This window comes from Puntigrus tetrazona, chromosome 3 (genome assembly GCF_018831695.1).
Source record: "Puntigrus tetrazona isolate hp1 chromosome 3, ASM1883169v1, whole genome shotgun sequence".
NCBI lineage: Eukaryota > Metazoa > Chordata > Actinopteri > Cypriniformes > Cyprinidae > Puntigrus > Puntigrus tetrazona.
In genome coordinates, this window is record NC_056701.1 from 8,002,750 (window position 1) to 8,026,012 (window position 23,263).

Sequence of the window (23,263 nt, forward strand, 5' to 3'; positions counted from 1 at the left end):
GAAATCCAAGAGACGTAAACGATAACAGGCAGTAGGTCAAAAGGCAGGCAGATATCAATCACAAGAGTAACAAGGCACAGGTCGGCAACAGGAAAACAAACACGGGAATAAACGCTCAGAATTGCAGTAAACACAAACAAGACTTCGCGATGAATGAACGTGAGAGGGTCCATTATAAAGGCTGGATGATGCGGAACACCTGGTGGCTGTAATCAGCCCAAGGTACGGGTTGTGGGAAATGTAGTCTTTAGCGATTAGTATTCGTGGTGAGAGCTCCCTCCGGTGGTGGTCGGAGAGAGCCACAAAGGTGCTGTTCATGACAGAGCCCCTGCGAGCGGCCCGAAGCGAGGAGTGACTCGGACGCCGAGGTCTTCCACGGGTCTGGGAGCAGGTTTGTCGGGATGGTCATGGTGAAAGGTGGCAGTGAGAGTGGGGTCGAGAATGTCTCGAGCAGGTATCCAAGACCTCTCCTCGGGTCCATAGCCTTCCCAGTCGATGAGGTATTGAAGTTCTCTGCCTCGCGCCGAGTCCAGGATTTTCGAACCTGGTAGGCCTCCTCGCCGCCGATGATCAAGGGAGGGGCGTCGTTGGTAGCAACCTCTTCCTGGTCCCTCTCTCCTCCCGGACCACCGCGGGTTTAAGCAGTGAGACATGGAAAGTAGAGGCAATGCGATAATTAGCAGGTAGGTCAAGACGATATGAAACTGGTGTAACTTGCTTGATGATTTTGAAGGGACCCACGTACCTTGGACTCAGTTTCTTGCAGGGTAATCGGAGGCGGAGATCTCGGGTTGATAGCCAAACCCAGTCACCAGGTAAGTACTCGGGTGCATCTCGGCGATGACGATCAGCCTGAGCTTGGAACCTTCTGACAGCTCCTCTGAGATGGACGTGGGCGGTATTCCAGACTTCCTCACTTCTTTGTAACCATGCGCTGACTGCGGGCAGTGCTGAGGGTTCTCCGGACCAAGGAAACAAAGGCGGTTGATAGCCCAGAACGCATTGGAAGGGAGTTAGTCCAGTGGATTGTTTCCTGAGGGAATTCTGGGCATACTCAGCCCAGACTAAATAGCGACTCCAGTCTTGTTGGTTGTCGTGGCAGTACGTTCTGAGAAATTGTGACAGTTCTTGATTTAAACGCTCGGGCTTGTCCGCTGGATTGAGGATGATAACACAAGTTAGACTGACGCTTATGTTGAGTTGCGCAAAAGGCTTGCCAGACTCGGGAGGTGAACTGTGGGCGCGATCAGATACGATATCCTCGGGTAAGCCGTAAAGCGAAATACCTGCTGTAGAAGGACTTCAGCGGTTTCCCAAGCTGTGGGTAGTTTGGGCAAGGGTATAAATCTGCATGCCTTGAGAACCGATCCACGACCGTGAGTACCGTGGTAAAGGAGTTGGAGATAGGCAGATCCGTTACGAAATCGATAGCTATGTGAGACCAAGGTCGTTCAGGTATGGGTAGTGGCTGTAGAAGTCCTGCTGGGCGTTGATGGGAGGTTTTTACGATATTACAGGTTTCACACTGTTGCACGAAATGGATGGTGTCTGAACGTATGGTGGGCCACCAGAATCTGTTATTAACTAACTGCAGGGTGGCTGTGATGCCTGGATGACCGGCGCTGGGAGTGTCGTGAATCCAATGCAGAACTCTCTGACGAGTGCTTGGGGTACGACGTCCGGTTAGGAGGGCAGGCTGGTGGGACTGGTTCGGAAAGTTGGGCCTCTGAGATCTCGGTCATGATATCCCACTGGATTGGAGCGATAATGCGGGCTGGCGGTAGGATGGGTTCATGAGAGACTTCTTGAGGGCTGCTCTCGAACTGCCTAGATAAAGCATCCGCTTTGGTGTTCTTTGACCCTGGGCGGTAAGTGACTTTAAAATCAAAGCGGAGAAGAACAAAGACCACCTGGCTTGTCTTGAGTTTAGACGCTTGGCGGATTGGATATATTCAAGATTTCGGTGATCGGTGAGTATGGTGAATGGTAGTTTGGCTCCCTCTAGCCAGTGCCGCCACTCCTCAAGGGCTGATTTCATGGCAAGGAGCTCTCTATCCCCGACATCATAGTTGCGTTCGGCAGGGTTAAGCTTGCGGAGAAGTAAGCACAAGGGAAGAGTTTAGCTGGCTGCCCGTGACGTTGAGACAGGATGGCGCCCGATGCCCACATTAGATGCATCTACCTCGACTATGAATTCCCGATTGGGGTCTGGGTGATGGAGTATGGGAGCGGTCGTGAACCTTTCCTTGAGCTGGTCAAATGCCTGGATGCTGTCGGGTGACCACGATAGGCGATGAGAGGTTCTTTTAACCAGAGAGGTGAGTGGCGCGGCAATGATACTGAAGTTGCGGATAAATCTGCGATAAAAATTAGAGAACCCCAGGAAACGCTGTAATTCCTTGACTGTAGAGGGCGCCACCCACGACTGCCTTGACCTTGTGTTCGTCCATCGTCACCCCGTCAGAACTGATGATGTACCCCAGATAAGCCACTTGGTCCTATGGAATTCACATTTCTGGAGCTTGGCGTACAGTTGATTGTCGATCAAGCGTTGAAGAACTGTTCTGACGTGGGTAACATGAGACTCGAAGTTGTCAGAGTACACAAGGATGTCATCCATATAGACAATGAGAAATTGGTGCAACATGTCTCTAAATACCTCGTTTACGAAAGCCTGAAAGACAGAAGGACTGTTTTGCGAGCCCGAACGGCATAACAAGATACTCATAGTGCCCAGATGTAGTGGAGAAGGCAGTCTTCCATTCGTCTCCCTTCCTGATGCGGATCAGGTTATATCGCGTTTCTGAGGTCCAATTTAGTAAAAACTTAGCCTTACGGAGTTGCTCTAAGGAGGCTGGGTACGAGAGGCAGCGGATAACGGTATTTGACAGTTACCTGCGTTCAGACTGCGTGTCGATGCAAGGCCGAAGGCTTCCATCCTTCTTCTTGACGAAGAAAAACCCGCCGACGCTGGTGACGAGAGGGTCGGATGAATCCCTTTGCCAACTCCTCCTCAATGTAGGATCTCATCGCCTCTGATTCGGGTTGTGAGAGGAGAGAGCGACGCGACCCGCTGAGGAAGCGACCGGCATGAGGTCGATGGCACAATCGTATGGACGGTGAGGTGGTAATTGAGTTGCTCCCTTTCGCTAAAAGCAAGGGTTAAATCTTGATATTCAGCAGGGAGTTCAGATGCATTGATGACCTCCTCTTCAGCAGGAAGCGGTTTAGAAGGGGACCGGTGCACTGGGGCTTTAAGACAGTGGTTGTGGCAGTTAGTTGACCAGTGTGTTATTTGACGATTTATCCATGATATAGTGGGGTTGTGAATCTCGAGCCAGGGTAGTCCGAGGATGAGGTGATGCTTGGGAGAGTGAATTACGAACAGGCGTATGGATTCCGAATGAAGGGGGCTTGCTTGCAGCGTTAGAGGTTGGGTGACGGAAGAAATAGTTCCAGATCCGACTGGCCGTCCATCTACCGCCGCCACTGCGACATGGGGTACACAGGGAACGAGAGGGATCTTGTGTTAGAGTCCGCGAAGGCTTTATCAATAAAATTACCAGCAGCTCCTGAATCGATGAGAGCTGTTGCAGAAATCCATGTCGATTCGACTTTACTTTTAACAGAACCTCGATTTCAAAGGAGTCTGGATGAGTGTACGGTCTTACCGAAGCGGGTTGTTGGCGCTGGCGCTGAGGACGTGTTGGGCAGTGAGCTCGAAAATGACCGGCTAGACCACAATAGAGACATAAGCTGCGTTCCCGAACTCTTCTCTCTCTCTCCTCCGGATCAAGGTGAGTTGAGCTGATCTGCATGGGCCCGTGCTGGTGAATGGCCAGGATGTGAGAAAGAGGGACTCGGGTACTTGCCACGGCGTGCTCTGAGAACATTGTCCAATTTTATGGTGATCTCCATGAATTCCTCCAGAGATTTGCCTCGCCACGACACGCCAGTTCTGCTTGGAGCTCGGTGTTCAAACCCTCCGATACATAAGCTTGAGTGGCGACTCCCAGCCTGACTGAGCGGCAAGCGTGGCGGAAGTTGAGCGTGTAATCCGCAGCTGTGTCGGTACCTTGTGATAAGGCGAGCAGCTGTTCCCCTGGTTCTTTTCCTCCGGCTACATGCTCAAAACCTCCTGAATTCACGCAGGAAATCATTAAATGAGGGGAAAGACATACGCGCGCCTCCCAAGTAGCTGTGTGGCCCAATCGAGCGCTTTCCGGTGAGCAAGGAACAGATCAGGGAAACCTTGCTGTCATCTGTGGGGTATAAACCCGGTTGCTGGTGAATGAACAAGGAGCATTGTAATAAAAATCACTTACATTTGGGGGCTGACCCGTCAATTTGTCAGGTAGACTGAGAGGCGGATTAAGGTTAGGTTGAGGCGCGCCATGACTGGTTGCGTGGGCTGGGCAGATGGGGCGGTGTGCTGGGTTGGATTGGTGGTCGTGAGGGTTAGCACCTGAATCGACCTCACTAGCTCCTCCGTCAGCGTGGTGAGCTTGTGCAGCTGTTGCTGATGTGCGGCGATAGTGGTCAGCTTGAGACGAGACTTCAGACATCAGAAGATACATTTCCGCTGGATCCGTTTGTGGCGAAGTCTTCTGTAATGATACATCAGAGACGTGGGGATCCATTTGCGATTGAGCTTTAATCGTGGTCGGGCAGGCAGGGTCAAACAGGAGCAAACGATAATACACGAGGAAATCCAAGAGACGTAAAACGATAACAGGCAGTAGGTCAAAAGGCAGGCAGATATCAATCACAAGAGTAACAAGGCACAGGTCGGCAACAGGAAAACAAACACGGGAATAAACGCGCCAGAATTGCAGTAAACACAAACAAGACTTCGCGATGAATGAACGTGGAGGGTCCATTATAAAGGCTGGATGATGCGGAACACCTGGTGGCTGTAATCAGCCCAAGGTACGGGTTGTGGGAAATGTAGTCTTTAGCGATTAGTATTCGGTGAGAGTCTCCTCGGTGGTGGTCGGAGAGAGAGAGCCACAAAGGTGCTGTTCATGACATAAGGCATGCTGCGGCGTGTTTTCTACGAACAAACTCTTAAATAACGATCAAATATTGCGCCATTGGCTTTAGACTAGGTCTGAGTTGGTCTGTGGAGTGTATTTTCCTCTTTGTTAGACCAGCACACACACGGACGCAGATGGGTGCCAATGCATTTTCAGTTTGATCAAAGCAGAGCAGGATGGGGAACGAGTCCTAGCTGAACCTCCGGGGTGTAACAGGGCCATCACGTCAACTCACCATCTAACTGACAGACTGAACCTGTGTGGACAGACAAAGACAAAGTAAGCAGAGATAGGAGCTGATGAACCGGTCTGACTCGCCACTTCCCTGCTGCTTAATAATGACATGATATCAAGATCTTTTACCTCAACGGTAATGCTTATAGATTTCAGCCCGAACGCCTGTTAAATCACTGCTAGGTTCACGGCGTGACGTTCTACACACAGTGCGTTTGTGAATGTGATTATTTCTGAGCTTGACGGCCATAAAACATTAGAGAGCTACTGAATAATGTGTGTGTGTGTGTGTGTGTGTGTGTGTTCAGTCACGATACAGTGTGTGTAAAAATATTCCCTTTTCTTTTATGCCCATTTCAATACTAAGTAAAAATCACATTCCATGGAAATATTTTGTAAATATCCTTACATCAAAACATATATCTATGTCCTATCCCATCAATCCAGTTAAAGTCGTCTTGAAATGAAATACATAAACTATACATTCGTGAAGAATTTCATACGAATGCAGAGTCTGCTCTCCTGCGAAAACCAAGCATTTAATCGTAAGTTTTTCCAAGTTTGTTTAGAAAAAGTCTTAGGACTTCACGTTTAACACACGTCTGACCTCGTGGCGCTGTAGGGAGCGTTTACCTGCTGCGTAGAGAAGCATGACTCCGAGACTCAAAGCCGCGTTGAACTTCATCCTTCTGCTGTTTTGGGATCTGACAGACGTTTCTCGATCGCCAGGAGTCTTATGAAATTAAAAGCACGACTGCTCTGTCTCCTCCCCGCCACCGCTTTCATTCACAAAGATGAAGTGTTTTCCCTAAAGTCAACACCATCCCACCGCTTTCTGAGAAGAAGAAGCATGAGCAGCACAGAACAACAAGAAAAACATCTCTAATCCATCGTTCTTCATTCTTAATTCACACAGACATCATGAAATACGTAGAAAGCTTGTGCCTTTAATCCCCCACACACCTTCATACAGACAGGACTAAATACAGAAAACATGTCTGTAAACGGTAAAGTATACTGTGATCAAAGGGTTTATGATTTATATATTTCGTTTTTTGATTATTTGATTTATTTATTATTATTATTAAGTCTGTGGTTGGGTCTGTGCCTTTTTTTCCAGATTACCTTCATTTATTTTTTTAGTTTGATAAATACCGATAGTAACGCTGCTTAATGCTCAAAGCAGCAAAACTGTTTCAAATTCCTGTCAATTTAATTTAGATGTTGTGATAAAAAACACTGACTGAGATGTTTCTGTCGGCTGCTTTATATGATCTGATGATTATATTTAAACTCAGCATCATTTCTTTATTTCTATCTAAACATTTATATGTTTCTTCCTATGCGTCCACATCTTTTTTTCTGTGCAGTTCATTGTTGCTGTATTTCTGTAGAAGTGTGTTACTCTGAACACGACTGAGACCGGACTGAGAGTCTATCTCTGTCATAACATCTTGGTAATAGATAATGAATAAGACACTTTTCTCCAAAGAAAGGTAACTGCGTGATCATGAACACGGCTATCTAAACCAATCTTTTATATTTGTATTTCACAGAAATGTGCTGTTCATGCAGACAATCAGTGAAATTTCAGAACCACTGAACTTTCTAATAAAATGCACACTATTTACAGTCAGATGATTACAGCATGACCCACACCTTCAGTATAACACTGATACACTGACAGATACTTTAGTGCTTTATTGGGTGGTTGTTCTACACGCTTCATGAACAAACTTCAGCTAGTCCAAACCTGGCCATTTGATAATACCTAGAATATCAAAATCAACTGCGGGCGCCAGATCCTCTTCCTATCTAGCACCTAAACTCTGGAACAATCTCCCTAACTCTGTTCAGGAGGCAGACACACTCTGCCAGTTTAAATCTAGATTAAAGACACATCTTTTTAACTTAGCCTACACATAACACACCAACACACTTTTTATTATTCAAATCCGTTAAAGGATTTTTAGGCTGCATTACTTAGATCGCACACTCACACACACACACACACACACACACACACACAATTATTAATGAAATAATAAAAACTTCTTTAAATTCTATGGCCACCTCCTGGACTCAGCACAGCAGTGATGGGTCGTTCTTGATGGCTGAACAAACTGTGTTTTTCTGGGTACGGACAAAAGCGTGAGAAAACCAGTTTGTAGAGTCAGCCCTGTTCTTATACAGCTACAGAACAATCAAAGGTTTGTAACTATTCTTATGCAGACACTATAGAGGCATGACAATCAGTTATAAGTCAACTTTATTTACTGAAAGCAGCTCTTCTGAGTTAAACAGGAAACTCAGTTCATAAATCATTCGAGCTGAGCAATAATCTTTTTCTTTCAGAATGATCTTGTATGAGGTTTGAGTCACGCATCCTTCACAAAAACAGATCAGTTTTCAGCTCCTCATTTAAAACAGATTTGATGGCAGTGTTTTGTGCTGCTTGCCTTCATCATGGTTTCTCTCTGCTATTTTATTTATATACTGCATATTTAATGTAAAAGAGTTTAAACAAGTGGTGTGGACGAGTCGTAACTTTTAACCTTTTATATTTACATTTTTAAAATAAGACGAAAATAGTATAACTATAATTTGTGAAACATATATAATTGCTGAAAACATGCTGAAAGCTTCAAAAAAATTATATCTAAATATATAACATATATATAAAAAAAAAAAAATATATATATATATATATATATATATATATATATATATATATATATATATATATATATATATATATATATATATATAATTTTTATTTATATAGCGCTTTTAACAACGCAGGTTGCATCAAAGGACACACACATATATATATTATTTTACAGCACCTTGCTTTAAATGTAATAAATTTGATGTAAAACGTCTGTTTATTCACAAAACATATCTAATTCTTCCACACAACGTAAGACGTGAATCCCAGAATCCTTGTGTTGAGCTTAATCATTTATTTATGAAGCTCGTGTTCTTGAGAACTTCATTCTGAGACTCGCTTTCTGTTCATCTGATGGCCGCGTAAGTCACTGTATCATTACCATCCTGAAAGAACAGCACAGATGTGCTCCGTCAACTGCATATTTATTATTAATATTAATATTAATTTTTATTTATCAGAGAGTCAAACTACATCTCAGCAGCATTCAGAGAGAAATGCTTATCTGAACGGAGAAAGATGAAGAGAGCGAGCTGCTGTCTGCTGTACTCACTCTGACTGATTTTTCTGTCTTTCCAGTGGAAGAAGACACTTCAGAATACGTCACATCATCTGTCCGCTCCTAAACATCAGATCAGAGATCAGGTTTAATAGAAGAGAGCTGTAGTGTGTGGATCAGGAGCAGGACTGAAGTGATAGACTCACATGGTCTCCAGCGGCAGCAGGAATCAACACGTCGATTGTTTCATACAGCGCTTTGTGTTCGTTCTCACCTTTGACCTTCAGACCACAAACAAACGCCCGACTGAGCTTTAAACACAGAACTAGAATCTAAATCACTTTCAGCGCTGAACTCACCGCCGACTGCCCAGTCCCTCTTTTCATATCTGGAAAAACACAAATATTTATGAGAAAACACGCCAAACGCTTCCGATTTGACAAGCGGCGAGATTTTGTCTTTCATTCTGTTTTTTGGAAATTCTCAGCAGGATTAAACTGGTGTTCGTCGCAATTGCATGATGTTCTCTCCGTAGTATCACTCTGAAGAGGACGTATGTGTTAGCGGATCTCAGCTGTTAGTAAACTCACCTGCTCTTTTCCTGTAGATCAGGCAGAGAACGGCGGCGAGGAGAGCAGCGAACGCAGCGGCAGAAACAGAAACCACCGTCACTACAGAAGAGACTATGAACAGACCACAAGCAGTGCTTTTGATCATCTGAAACATGCTATGATTTATAAGGAGAGCTCGTAAGATGGAGCTAAAAAGAACATTATTTAGTTTATTTAGTGTAATGCAACGTGCAAAAAAACACATTATTTTCCACATACTGTATATCTTTGTTTCTCCTCTAAGCCCCGCCTCCTAAAACGGGCCGATTTGTGCAAAGCTCATCGTTCTGAAAGAGCGAGGTGTTCTCTGATTGGCCATAAGACAACACTACAGCCAGAATTATAGCTCCGCCTTCTTTCTTGGAGTGAACATATGGGCGGAGAGAAGTGGGGCGGGTTTAAACGAGTCGTTTAATGGAGTGTGGACAAGTCATAACTTTTATAAAGTTCTGTGAGGTTATATATATATATAACGTATCTAAGCACTAACAACAACTTGCAAAGAAACACTTGAAATCACATCATATGACCCCTTTAATGAATGTGTAATTTATTCATTTTTATGTGAAACAAAGGTTAAACGAGTATGAAAAATGTGTTCATGTTATTAGATTTTAACATATTTTGCTGACAATTGAAAGAAAACCGTGGAAACTCCTGCCTTATAACGTCATGATCGTATCTGAACTTTTATCACCACATCACATGAAAAGTTTACTTTAAAACAAATAAATAAAGCAGATCTTCTTGTTATTAGTGATTTGAGTTTCTCCGTCAGACCTGGTTCGTTCTGCTTCAGTGATATTAAAGTTCACTCCTAAATCATCTTTTACTTTATCTTCAAAGCATCCTAGATGTATGTGACTTTCTCCTAAACTTAATAAAACGTCTCTAACACGGCTCCAGGAGGAGAATGAACTGGAAAAATGTAGGATAAAAGAAAATATTTCGTCTCCTCTCGGTTTATACCGACATTTTTCAGTGCTTTGATGCAACCTGTGTTAAACCTGTTGTTATAAGCGCTATATAAATAAAAATGACTATTTTTTCTTTACAAATCCTAGGTTTGTTCTTCTGACTCATGACTGGTTTTGTTTGGTTCTCTCTCTGCGGTCATCATTAATCATGAAACACAAAGAGTCTTGCGTCATCCGTCAAGACCGCTTCTGCATACCACAGAGAAAAGTGTTCATCGCTCTGAAATACAGATATCTATCTTACAAAAACTCATAGATTGACTACAGCTGCTCTTTACCCCCGCGGCCATGTGAGGGACGCTTTATTTAGTTCACATATACTTTATTTATCATGTTTAATGTGAACCGCCGGCCTCCTGCGATGATCGAGTTTAGAAGAGCCAGGGCGGTTTTTAATAAAACTCAGATTGGACTCCTCTGAAAGAAGAAAGTCACACACACCTGAGATGCTTTGAAGGAAAGTGAAAGTTTTGGGTAAACCAACTATTTAATGTTCCTCAGCCTTGCTGACATTACAAGACTGTGAGGTGTTTCTCACCTGATCTCCTGACAGTGTATGTGACTGAGGTCTTGACTTGATCTCTGTGAGTAACTTCACATCTCCACTCTCTGTAGAGATCTTCATTCAGGAGTGTTGTAGTCAGTCTGATGATACAGTGATCTGATGAGAATAATATCTGATCTCTGGAGTCTGATCTCTTCAGTTTAACACCAGCCTGATTCACCCAGAACACCTCAATTCTCTGAGATCTGATCCAATCATCACAAGAGAATCCAGTAAAGTACACATACAGCTGACAGGAGAGAGTCTGTGAGGATGATGAAGATGATGAAGAGACTGAAACACAAAATAACACACGCTCTTCAATCATTGTCAAAGTCTTCTTTAAAATTGACCACATCAGCATGAAAAAATACCCTGAAGAACATGCAGAAAAACGTAAGCATTGGTTTGTTGTTGCTTGCAGGTATACAGTCCATAATCTTCTTCTGTGATGTTCTTGATGTTCAGAGAGCAGTCAGACCCCAGACTCAGTCTCTCATGTCTCTCTATGTCTTTCTTCTTTTCTCCATCACCAATCAGTTCGTCTGCTGCTGAGAGACTGAACCTGTTATAGTTCCATGTAGTTGATCTACAGTCATGAAGAGCATTATTACAGGACAGACGGACATTTTCACCAGAACTGATGAACACATGATCATCCACTCCATTGATACCTGAAACACAAGCATACAGAGGTATATGTCTCAGTGACTCTCTTATAACACAGCAGTAGTGACTATGAAGGGACTGCTGTGACGAGTCAAGAAGATGTACGCTGATGCAGATCATGTGTTTCTTACAGCAGCTGAAATATAGTCTTCAAGACTTTAAAGGGTCATGTGAGATTGTTATGTTCTAACAGTAAAAAGTACAGCTGTATGAAAGCAGAGGAAGGCTGTGACGGGTACGAGAGAGTCAGTGATATCATAACCAATGGAACTTCATGGAACTGAATCATTTGACGGTGAGTCAGACTCAGATAAGCCTGGTCTATTTGGTAACTTGTTCATTAGAAGCCACCAGTTCATTTATGATGTGCTGTCTGTCTGAACCAAAGAAATAGAACCGATCCGATTTTTTTCCACATCGCACTGAATCTAATCAAATCAAAATCAGATAAATGGCGCTGCATCGTATCACCAGCTGCTTCATATCTATCTATCTATAACGACGAGCTGTTCGAATAAAAACACACTTTAATGTGAGGATGAATCGTCGTTAGTGTTCATTAATGACACAAGAATAAACTGTTCATGTTCAAGTGAACTCGTTCTCAGAGAAACAGAAGATTTCTTTACCTGTGAGAAGTGAAGAGAGAAAGATGAGTCCCAGCAGACACAGATCACACTTATCAGACATCTTCTCTTTCTGTCAGTCTTCCTCTTCAACTCTTTCTTTAAATACTTTCAGCTCTTCCTGTGTTTCTTCACTTCCTCTGATCTACAGACGGGGGGCCGAAGATCTAGTGACTCATGGAGAATGGAGAAGTGTTGCTCCACATTCTCGTAAATATTGAGGAAATACATCATTTGTAGAAGTTGTTTTGATATTATGAAATCCAGATGCATTTTCAATGGCTACATGACAGTAACTGTGTGAAGGTAAACGGATGGGTTATATGTGTACGCTGCACCTAAAACATTAATGAACCGTTGGCAGCTGATGTGTAATATGTGTCTCGAGAGTCCTGGAAAGGGTTAGATCCGAATCAGAGGAGCTAGCGAGTAACACAGATGCCATCTAATTCACGACAGCATCCGCTCGTCTTCACTAATAATACGTCTTCAGTGTAATGTACAGCACACTCATACTACAACACAGTGATCTGATACACGTCTTCTCTGGAGAGCCGGTGTTGAGCTTCCTGCTTTGATTCCTATAAACAGTCCAACCATAACCATAACCAACCACTACCACGGAGCAGACTCGTTGTGAAACATGTTCAGTGTGAGATCTGCTTATTAACAGTTCTGTTAGTTTCACTTCTTTCGTTCAGTCTGCATGACGTAGAAATAAAATCATTCAATTGAGCCACACACAAAATAATCATTGCATGGTTTAAATCTATACATGTATTCTGTGATTTATTGCAGAATCCTGTGTGGAACATGTATGTTTTCATATGAACTCTCTCCATGTCTCAATGTCAGCAGAAATCACCAGTCTTTCTGGAGATTAAGATTTAGATGTGAAATAAAATTTTGCCCATCAGCATCCTCAGATCTTTACTTAAATGGGTGATTTTTTGTGTTATTTAGACAGAGACAGGAGAAAGAGAGATACTGTTTCTTCACGTCACAGGAGGATAGTGTGTAGATATCACACTATAGAGACTGTCATGAATGAGGGGTCTGAGGCGTGTGGATCCATTCGCAGGCTTTTATTGGCTGAAGGCATCAAGGTCAAAGCAGGCAGACGCAGCATAAGTATAAGGGGCAAGGCAACAACAGAATCCAAAAACAGGCAGAGGTCGGGTCAGGCAGCAAACAATCAAAGAATCAAAGACAGGCAGGGTTAAAACCAAAGAATCGGTGACTAGGGAAACGCTAGGCTAACTAGAAGCAAACAAACAGACAATCAATCAATGCAACCTGCAGGTGAGAGGCCTGCTTCAGAGTTTATAGTCTTGAAACAGGAAGTAGCAGGGGAAGTGATCACAGATCATCCAGAGGTAAGGGCTCCCTCTGCTGACTTGGTGACAGAGACTGCTTTTAGAATAAAAACCAAATTAAAAGCAATAATTTAATTAATGTTCAACAAATAAAAACTACCTATAATACAAATAAGCAAACGATAAAACTTGGCTCGCTAAATATTAGATCACTTTCCACAAAAGCACTTTATATATATGATTTGATCAAAGATCAGAAGCTAGATTTGCTTTGTTTGACAGGAACCTGACTGAAACCAGATGATTATATTACTCTAAATGAATCTACCCCCCAAAATTACTGCTATAGAAATGAGCCACGTTTAAAAGGTGTGCTTTGAAGACTTTTACCACGGCGAGCAGTTTTTAAAACAGGATGATATTTCATTGTGATTATTGTTTATTTTTATGAGTTTCATATTAAGTTTCATCTAATGATCCATGTGTGAAATAATCAGGAGTGTAAGATGAGTAACGAAATCAATAAAGTAGAATGGAGACATTTCTGTAATTATTGATTATATGTTACCCTTTTTATTAATAGATTGTTATCTTTACTTTTTATATGTAATAAACTTCACTGTCTGTTGACTGTATTTTTACAGTAATCAGGAAAAGGCTTTTTTTAGCTTAAATGAGTAAAACCAGTAAAATAATAGCTTTTTGGGCTTTAAGATTTCTGAAAGCTTTATTTGCCTGATAAGCTTCATTTTACTCCAAACAGGACAGATTACATGAGTGTCTTACAGATCGATTCTAACATCAATAACATCTACATCATGAGATCAATATTATCCCGATGAGATGGATATTTCTCTCCTCTGTGTTTAATGTTTTACCTCCTTCCTCACGCATGCGCGCGTCGATCTCGTCCGGAGAAGAAGTCCGGCAGCGTCTAGAACAGCGGAGTAATACATGTTTATTTCTTTAAAGCCTGTTTTCTATTGTGTGGTATTGCTGTGCGTTGATAATTCCGTAAGTAACGATATCTGTGTTTCAGAGTGTGTTATAACGAGATTGAGTTTATTCTACCTCAGATCGCGTTATTACGATTTCATTATAAATGCAATAGCTGTAATTTTTAGGCATTTGACACATGATTCAACTGTTTGCAATCAAAGAGTATAATTTACTTGTATAAAGTATCGCTTGTTGTGTCCTGATGTAAACATTGACTCATTACATGCAGCACCTGAGAGAGCAGCTAACACACACACACACACACACACACAGAGAGATCTGACATCCGAAACAAGCAGCAGTGTGTGTGTGTGTGTGTCTGTGTGTGTCTCCGTGTCTGTTAATAAAGCTGTCTGTGTGCTGTGTGTGTGGACAAGAAGTGTGTGTGTGTGTGTGTGTGTGTGTGTGTGTGTCTGTGTGTGTGTGTGTGTGTGTGTGTGTGTGTGTGTGTCTGTGTGTGTCTGTGTGTGTGTGTGTCTCTGTGTGTGTGTGTGTGTGTGTGTGTGTGTGTGTGTGTGTGTGTGTGTGTGTGTGTGTGTGTGTGTGTGTGTGTCTGTGTGTGTGTGTGTGTGTGTGTGTGTCTGAAACATCTAATCTAAGTGTAACAGTATAAGATTGTTGAGATATGATGAAAAAAGGTAAGGTTTTCTTGTGTGTGTGTGTGTGTGTGTGTGTGTCACACACGTGTGTGTGTGTGTGTGTGAGAGTGTGTGTGAATATGAAGGAGGTTTTAAGCATGTTTATGACAACATTATATCCTTTTTAGACTCAAATAATGTTATCTTTGCTTTAAAAAAGAAATGAGAGGAATGACAGGAATGAACCTGTGTTATATTCATGATGTGTCGGGGCAGTCCTCTTCAAGTAAAGTATAACCTATTTGTCCATGTTTTTATTATAATGTGATGTTTATGTACTGGTTTGAGCAGCAGCAACGTAACAGAAATATTTACTATAAGTCCCCTATAATTAGATCAGAGGTGGGAAGTTACATTTACTTGCGTGCAATTTTGATTAACTAATACTTTTAGAGTATATTTAGAAAATATATATATATATAATAAGAAATATGTTCAGATAATTTGACTGCAAAAAATACAGCAACAACGTTTTAGGTTTTACGGGTTTAACTTATATTTACAGTTAAATACTGTAGTGTAATGATTCAGTTACTGATGTAATGTTGATCTATCAATGCACTGAAATCTGTTTTGTAGGTTTATAATACGCTGACGACCAGAAAGTCACATGATGAACCAAAGCCTATCACAAGCTTTTAAATATGAACACATTTAGAAAGTGCTCAGTGGGATTCACTGACCTGAAATAAACGACAGACAACCCTAATAAACATAACTGATAAGAGAAGCGTTAAGAAACGGTCGAATACAATCAAAAGGAGAAATGCAATGCAGGCGTTTTTGTCAGTTTATGTTTTTTGCCTTTAAACTTAAAATCAGCGACCTGGTTTACGAGTCCACCGTGAAGATTCGTTCAGAGTCGTCTGAGAGAACATCACGAGCTCTGGACGGACAGAACAGGTGTAGATGTACACCATAACACGACGTTATTACAAACAGTGTTTAATTTATGCCCAGTGGGTCGATCCCTCAGCCTTTAGCTAGACACGATTCATGTCTTTAATACGTTCTCTTCTTGTCTTATTTTCTTGTTCATTATGTCATTTACTTTGTGTGTTTGAGTTCAGTCCTTGAGAAATCGTTCTAATATAAGCTAATAACTGTAATATAAAAAGAGAAGAGCGTTTACTGTAAAGCCCCATCCTGGAAAGGTTTCTGAAGGACTCTGTGACCCTGAAGACTGGGGTGAAGGTTGAGGATTCGTCACTAAGATAAAACACAGGAAGAAAACATTAAAAATAAGTTAATATTAATTAATAACTGAGTCTTGTGTCAACCGGTCAGGCGTTGTGTTAAACTGCACTGCAATGAAAGCTTAGAGAAATAAATGAGCCATTATCATACTAATATACAAACTTTATTTTAGTGATGAAAAACAGCAACGTTTTTCAGCGATGGATGAAGAATGAATGATAGTAAGACATTATGTTTTTAATAAAGTAATGAGCTTGCTTGAGCAGATGAGAGGATGTTTTAGCAGTGTGCTCTGACAGTCAGTTTTTATAAAAACTATATTTTATACTATTTAATTCATTATTTGCATTTGTTTTATGTTCTTTTCATTTATTTTTAAGACTTTTATTGCTATAATTCGATCTCCTGTAGATTTATTAACAGTCTAGATGTCAGTAAAGCTCTGATTTTAAGTCAAGATTTACTTTGACTTCGTTTCAACTGATCTGAATAAAAACATGATATATTGTCTTCTATAGATCTGCTTTATATCCGAAATCAACACTGAACTTATTTTGTCATAATTTAAGAAATCTCAGGCGCTCATGGTGTTATTTATATGTGTATTAATCTTACGCCGCTCTGAATCTGTCTGTTTTATGTACTGTATTATGCACAGACTGTAATAACCACTATTTAAAACCTGATTATCATAATAAGATTGTAATGTTTCAGTCTGAGAATGAGACGGAAATCAGACATTGTATGAAAGTGATTATTAATATTTGTTGTGAAACTGATTCAGGCTTTGTCTCGGTTGATCGTTTGATCTGAGATTCATAAACAGATTCAATATTTGTACATTAAATATTAACATTTAACTCTGCATCATTATCAATCAGCTTTTAAGTCCATATATGATCATTTAACAATTACTAATTTACAGCAAACACTGAATGTGTTGAAGGAACTATTAGAAACAATACTACAAACAATATGATATTATCCTTCAGTTTGAAGCAGATGAAGACACAAGAACACAGATCACAGACAAGAGTGCTGCTACACTGTTGCTATGGTGGCAGTCTGAGCGGTTGCTAGGGTGATTAAATTATTTATTATTATTATGACTGTCAGTTTTACACATTTAACAGTAAAAATGTAAAAACGTTTTTCTCCCTTGTGCTCGTTCGCTCTGTTTTTACAAGCTCGTCAATGAGTGGTAAGTGCTTCCATCACTTAAGGCTGATGAAACACCGCTCATCCGTTCCGATCAGAACATCAAACAGGTTCTCCTCAATCATTGACCCACTGAGAAACCTGATCAAAGTGCTCTAGTAATTGGCGATTCTATTGTACGGAACGTGAAAATAGAGACACCAGCCACCGTAGTCCAATGCTTACCGGGAGCCAGAGCGTCTGACATCTTGTCAAATTTAAAAGTGCTGGCTAATGCTAAACGTAAATTTCGTAAGATTGTTATTCACGTCGGCGCTAATGATGTTCGACTTCGCCAGTCGGAGATCACTAAAAATAATATTAAAGAGGTGAATTTGCAAGCACGATGTCGGACAATGTAATATGCTCTGGTCCCCTCCCTGCTTACCGGGGTGATGAGATTTACAGCAGACTGCTGGGTCTCAATGGCTGGATGTCTAAGTGGTGCCCGCAGAACAACATAGGCTTTATAGACAATTGGATGAGTTTCTGGGGCAGACCTGACCTGTTGAAAAGAGATGGTCTTCACCCCTCTTGGGGTGGTGCGGCTCTTCTATCTAGAAATATGGCATATGGTCTTATAGCTCCAACATGACCAACTAGTGCCCAGGTCAGGAAGCAGACAGACCGGCTAAACCGACCGTCTGCTAGCTGCCTCACGTCACTGGACTCTGTGTTGTTCCGTGTGACCTACTTTTGTTAATATTGTCATTGTCTTCACCTGTGTCTAGTTAATTTAGTTATTTAGTTTGTATTTAAGTTCTAGTCTGATCCTGTGTATTCGTTGGTTCTCGTCTCTAATGTGCGTGTGGTTGTTGTCCTGTCTGTCTGCCTGTAAAGATATTGTTTATTTCATCTCAAGATTAAAGAGTTTTCGTTGCGTGCTCTCATGCTAACCACCGCGTGACAGAAGAACCGACCGTACAAAGGTACAAGTGAATAGCGGCGTGTTTTCCACCTTTTTTAAATTGTTGGTCACAATGTTTCCCCCGTTCATCCATCGGCCCGTTTACTCCGTCTCCGTCGTGGGTGGAGGATCCCTCGCCTCACCGCACGCCGTGTCCGTCACAGATGCAAAAAGATTTCAGTTTAATAAAACAAGGAAGCAGACAGAACGTCAGGAAAGAAAAACAAAACATACTAATTCCAGAAAACTATCTAAAAAAACCTGCAAAAAGAGATACATAAACGAAGAAAAAGAAAAGAAACAGAAGCAGGCCAAATAAGTGGCAGACGTCTCCTATAGCTAACATCATTAATTACATGTTTGGGTTAAACAGATCCTCTTACAGAAAGAATAAAGACGTGTTCTTCAACAGCAGCGTCATCAGAAACGACACGTTGAGAGATTGAACGAACTTTAACAGCGGTTCAAGATAAAAGGCTTTTAGGATGTTGCAAAAAAAAAACCCTGAAAGAAACAATTGAAGTAAAGCAACAGCTGTTATTTAATTTCTACTGTAAGGATTATTTAGTTTGTTTTATTGAGCTTGGTTAATAGGGTCAGCAAGAAACTATTCACTACCCCCTTCATTTTAATTATACGTGTAATTACAAATATCTGCAGTTTTAAATCTGATCCAAAATCAGGTAAAATGAATATAGACACTGGTTCATAGCAGAACGCCACTGAAACTGGATTTGTATTGACTTTGAGAAGTGCTTCAAAACAAACTGTTTTTTTGTTGTTTTGCAGTGTAGTGTTTCGAAGGCATGGCACAACCTATTATATATTATACTTTCCAAGAAAAGTATGCGATCTTACATGAAAGTACATCAATTCAGTCTTAATATCTGGTGCAGATGAAGTCGGTTTCTGGACGTCTGATCCAGAGCTGACCTCCTCTGAACGGTTTACAGCTCACCTGAAGACCACCTCCATTCATCTCCACTAGTCTTCATCGGACCAGTCACTTCTATCATGTCCTTCATGTTATCTTCATTATATCCCTCTCTGAGCTTCAGTCCAGTTCTTCTCCTCATTTATAAAGTGATGGACACATTCAGGCACGGAGCAGACAGCTGCGAAAGAGAGGCTCAGTCCTAATGAAGAAATCAACCACAAACACACTAACCAATGAGAAGAAGAGTGAAATACAGGCTCTGGTCTGTTTCTGAAGAAGAAAAATATAGATTCATTCCATGATTAAAAATCATAAATGCGTGTGCACAAGCTTTGAGACGATATTAACATCTTACAGTCTAATAGTGAATCATGAGAAGTTCTTACTTCAGAGTCAGATGTTTCTGTCGGCTGCTTTATATGATCTGATGATTATATTTAAACTCAGCCTCATTTCTTTATTTCTATCTAAACATATGTTTCTTCCTATTTTTCACGTGCGTCCACATCTTTTTTTCTGTGCAGTTCATTGTTGCTGTATTTCTGTAGAAGTGTGTTACTCTGAACACGACTGAGACCGGACTGAGAGTCTATCTCTGTCATAACATCTTGGTAATAGATAATGAATAAGACACTTTTCTCCAAAGAAAGGTAACTGCGTGATCATGAACACAGCTATCTAAAGCAGGGATGGTGGAATGAACCCAAGAATGACAGAAGAAGTTTTATTAATATGAGTCTATTCATAAATGTCTAAAATGGTCTTGTAAATGTCAATATAAAACAGTTGTATATTGTTAAACTAGTTGTGGTATTAATAATTATGTAAGACTGTTGACTTTATGGAACGAGAAATATCACATGAATTTTAAACCTAAAACAAACTTTACTGAGGTTAGAATTAAAAACAGAGACAACTGATACGTTTTACATAAATATGAGAGACTTGTAGCATAGTCTAGATAGTATTTTCTTTGTGCTACTGCTTCTGTCTGAAGTTTGGGCTTCTGCACATGTAAAATATTTTAATAAAGTCGTTATTTTACTGATCTGAACGTAGTTACTAGTAAACCAGCTCTGTTAGGTGATGTGCTCGAGTGTAGTAACCTGCAGTTGTACTTTAATTCTTACCAATAACGTAAAATGCTTTCTTTTCTATATTTCTAGACATATCTTCTTGTATTTTTTTTTTTGCACACAAAACTATTTTTAACTCTTGAGCGGCTGATGTCAGGTGGATGATTGTACTGTGTTTCAGGACGCTTGCTGTCTATGTAGAGTCAGAGAGCTCTCAGAGTCCATCGAAAATATCTTCATTTGTGTTCAGAAGATGAACGAAGGTCTTATGGGTTTGGAACGATTTAAGAGTGATTCATCTTTTAATATTGTAACATAATGCCTTAGGAAATGAATTGTAAAGTTGTTCATTCGTTTTCTACCCATGAACCAGTGTTTTATTCTTATGATAATCATTTCCGTCAGACGCTTGAGGTCTTCGGCCAATCACAATGCACTTGATAGCCGGCCAATCAGAGCACACCTCGAGGAGCTTCGTGTAAACCCACATGTTTCAGGAGGCGGGGCTTAGAGGAGTGTAAAGAATAATGTTTTTTTTTGCACCTTAAATCCATAAACACATTTTATTACCAATACACAACTAGTTCTGAACTCCCTTCCTGAGCTGAACTGAGCTGAACGTTAGATGATTTCTCACACCGCTCAGATGATTCACTCAGAACAGCTATATCTTTATGGAAATACGTTTTATCTTCGACGTGATAAATTCTCAAACTCACAAACAGGAACATTTTTCAGATAAAGCATTTAATTCCACTGTTGTTTTGTTCTTTTTCACTTCCTGAAAAGAAAAGGTCGTCTTTTATTTCAGTAAATCAAGTAAATAAAGCAGTATTGCATCTAATGTCAGATTCACAAACACCTGCTTATTTCTTGTCATGGCCATCACATGTTCTCGTCACTTTAGTACTTGTTTTTACTACTTGAACAGTTGTTAAAGACCCGCCTTTTACTGCCATCTTCTCTGAAGTTTTCACCACGGCGGTTGACTGAAGGACAGTTTTATTGTTTTTTTGCACTGCTACGTGTTTGACAAAGAAAGAAAAAGAGAGAGCGAGAACAACAATAAGCATATGATATATTGTGTATGTTATATATATATATTCATGTACTTCCTCTGTGATCAGTATATAATTTATTACAGGATAGCTATATCACCTGCTTTATTTGGAGACTGCTTGCTGAGCTGAAGTCCTTTTTTACTGCTATCGGCCTGTATGGATTTTTATTATTATTATTATTATTATTATTATTATCAGACACATCATAAAGCTTAATAAACACATTATAATAATTCTTCTGTAGGTGCAGCATGTTTTCATACCATTCTGCTGTTTTCTTCTGTTTTTAGCTGAGCTTCAAGATCTGAAACAACACCTGCTTTCATCATTCAATGCTTCAAGAAATGGTCCAGTGCAAGTACACGACATGCTTCTGTAAAACCTTCCTCATCCTCCACCATTCATTCATTCATTCACTCACTGCCCGTGCATCACACTCATCTTTTAAGACTATTGTTACAGAACGATATTAATATTGTCAGACAAGCAGGTTAAATCTGTACAGATTCCTGTAATTGAGTTTAAGGTTGAATTATGCTTAAAAAAGAGAAGATACTCACTGCAGCGCTGATCTTCAGATGTTTTCTTGTCATGTGTGTCTCTCGTGTATTTATTAACTGATGTTTTAGCTCCGCCCACAAGACGACTAAATGTAAATGACTAGCTCCACCCAATCATTTACATAGTTTTTTGGTTTTAATATTTTGTTATTGTGTGGTAGCCGTATAATAAAAGCAATAAGGCACTCGAGCCGGTGCTGTTAACAGTTTTATATATGATTATATATTTTGTTATGTAATTATTCATCTGTTTAGTCTGTAATTATTGACTCCAGTAGATTAGTGTGTGTATATCTGTGTGTATGAGGTTTTCTAGATCATCAGAGGGCTTGTGTTTTATACAAGATGAAGTCCATACAGAAACCTAACATGGTTTTATTTCATCTACTTTAAACTTGATCACCGCTTCTGTAAGCCTCCTCCTCGCTGTGACAGAAACTCTTTGAGACTCCCAGTAAACCACATCATTATTGTTATGATTGTTATAACTGAATGATAAGAACGTCCTGGGGAGGTTTCTCACGCCGAAACCCGTCCAGTCGCTTCTTCAAACCAGCTCTATCACATCTGCGTCTTCAGGTGGGGTTCGAGAAACGAGAACAATGAGGAACAAGAAGGAAATGAAAGCAGTTTCCAGTAAATCACATTATATATACATTATATAACATAAAAACAGATTTACTCACATTAATCGTGATCTCCACAACAGCAAATCTTTAATATTGTTTTTCAAGCATGTGTTTTTTGGGAAAGATGAGAAAAAGTGTCATAATGTAGTTATTTTCAGTAATCTATTTAACCCCGGACCTGAAGAACACACGTTAAAGAGGACTGAGCGTCTGCTATTATACACATGAACGTGTTGGTTTTCTCATATTTTGGTCATATAGAGATGAAATGAAGGCACATGTAAATATATAAAGAACATCAAGTCTCTCGTAAACAGCTGAGATAATATCAGAGCATCTGGTCTTTATTAATCTGCGTTTTTTATTAAAAATATATATATATTTTAGAAGGTTTTCACAGAAAGCTCATTTCAGCCAGTGAGAAAGAAGTAAATTAAGGATAACTGCAATTTATCACACGGTTAGGACTTTTCTTGACTAATTCTGACTTTAATAGAAATGCAATCATATCATATCCAGCAAATCTGACTCTATAAGAGCTTTTATGACGTTTATAATTTGGTTGCTCGTGTCTTTAATTCTCATGTTTTGTCCCGAGGTCTTCTTCTTCTTCTCTAGAAGCCAGAAGCGAGTTAGCAGCGCGTCCCGGAGACTAATCTCCTGAAGTAAAGCCAACGCTTCACACGATACTTTAAGAGTTTCCACACTTCTTATACTTTGTCCTGAAATGCAGCACAAGTCTTCGGATATTTGAGTCGATGTTGCTTTATCTAATCAGAGAATAGACTTGCATGTACTTTTTAATTTCATCTCTGTCAATACTAGAAAAAAAACGCATGCTTGAAACAAACTATATTCAGTTCAGCAGCTTACGCTGAAAGA

General features: G+C 40.5%; 1 protein-coding gene, 1 long non-coding RNA gene and 1 pseudogene across 7 annotated transcripts; all 3 read right to left on the reverse strand.

Moving 5' to 3' along the window:
* The window catches only part of LOC122331701, a 111,478-nt pseudogene that overhangs the window by 17,429 nt on the left and 70,786 nt on the right, over nucleotides 1-23,263 (reverse strand).
* On the reverse strand, nucleotides 8,227-11,952 carry LOC122331739. Of its 3 annotated transcripts, XM_043229247.1 has the most exons (8): nucleotides 11,868-11,952; nucleotides 10,944-11,243; nucleotides 10,564-10,863; nucleotides 9,028-9,120; nucleotides 8,797-8,825; nucleotides 8,644-8,718; nucleotides 8,492-8,560; nucleotides 8,227-8,324 (listed from the first exon to the last, which is right to left on the reverse strand). In XM_043229247.1, the coding sequence occupies exons 1-8, from the start codon at nucleotides 11,926-11,928 to the stop codon at nucleotides 8,286-8,288; spliced, it is 966 nt and encodes a 321-aa protein (XP_043085182.1). In that variant the 5' UTR covers nucleotides 11,929-11,952; the 3' UTR covers nucleotides 8,227-8,285. The 3 variants fall into 3 exon arrangements, 1 of the variants encoding a protein (XP_043085182.1); XR_006248284.1 differs by lacking the exons at nucleotides 8,227-8,324; nucleotides 8,492-8,560 and adding an exon at nucleotides 9,268-9,403 and having other exon boundaries at nucleotides 8,702-8,718; XR_006248283.1 differs by lacking the exons at nucleotides 8,227-8,324; nucleotides 8,492-8,560 and having other exon boundaries at nucleotides 8,692-8,718; nucleotides 9,028-9,403.
* On the reverse strand, nucleotides 20,862-21,830 carry LOC122331807. Of its 4 annotated transcripts, none has more exons than XR_006248291.1 (4): nucleotides 21,753-21,830; nucleotides 21,456-21,496; nucleotides 21,290-21,344; nucleotides 20,862-21,152 (listed from the first exon to the last, which is right to left on the reverse strand). It is a non-coding gene; the product is annotated as an uncharacterized LOC122331807 (long non-coding RNA). The 4 variants fall into 4 exon arrangements; XR_006248295.1 differs by having other exon boundaries at nucleotides 21,456-21,508; nucleotides 21,753-21,765; XR_006248294.1 differs by lacking the exon at nucleotides 21,753-21,830 and having other exon boundaries at nucleotides 20,862-20,912; nucleotides 20,994-21,152; nucleotides 21,456-21,575.

Coding starts and splice junctions, on each gene's coding strand:
- LOC122331739 (XM_043229247.1), bottom strand. CDS start 11,928: ATGTCTGATAAGTGTGATCTGTGTCTGCTGGGACTCATCTTTCTCTCT. Junction 9,121..10,563: donor ATACACTGTCAGGAGATCAG/GTGAGAAACACC, acceptor GTCTGTTCATAG/TCTCTTCTGTAGTGACGGTG. Junction 8,561..8,643: donor CTGCTGCCGCTGGAGACCAT/GTGAGTCTATCA, acceptor TCTGATGTTTAG/GAGCGGACAGATGATGTGAC.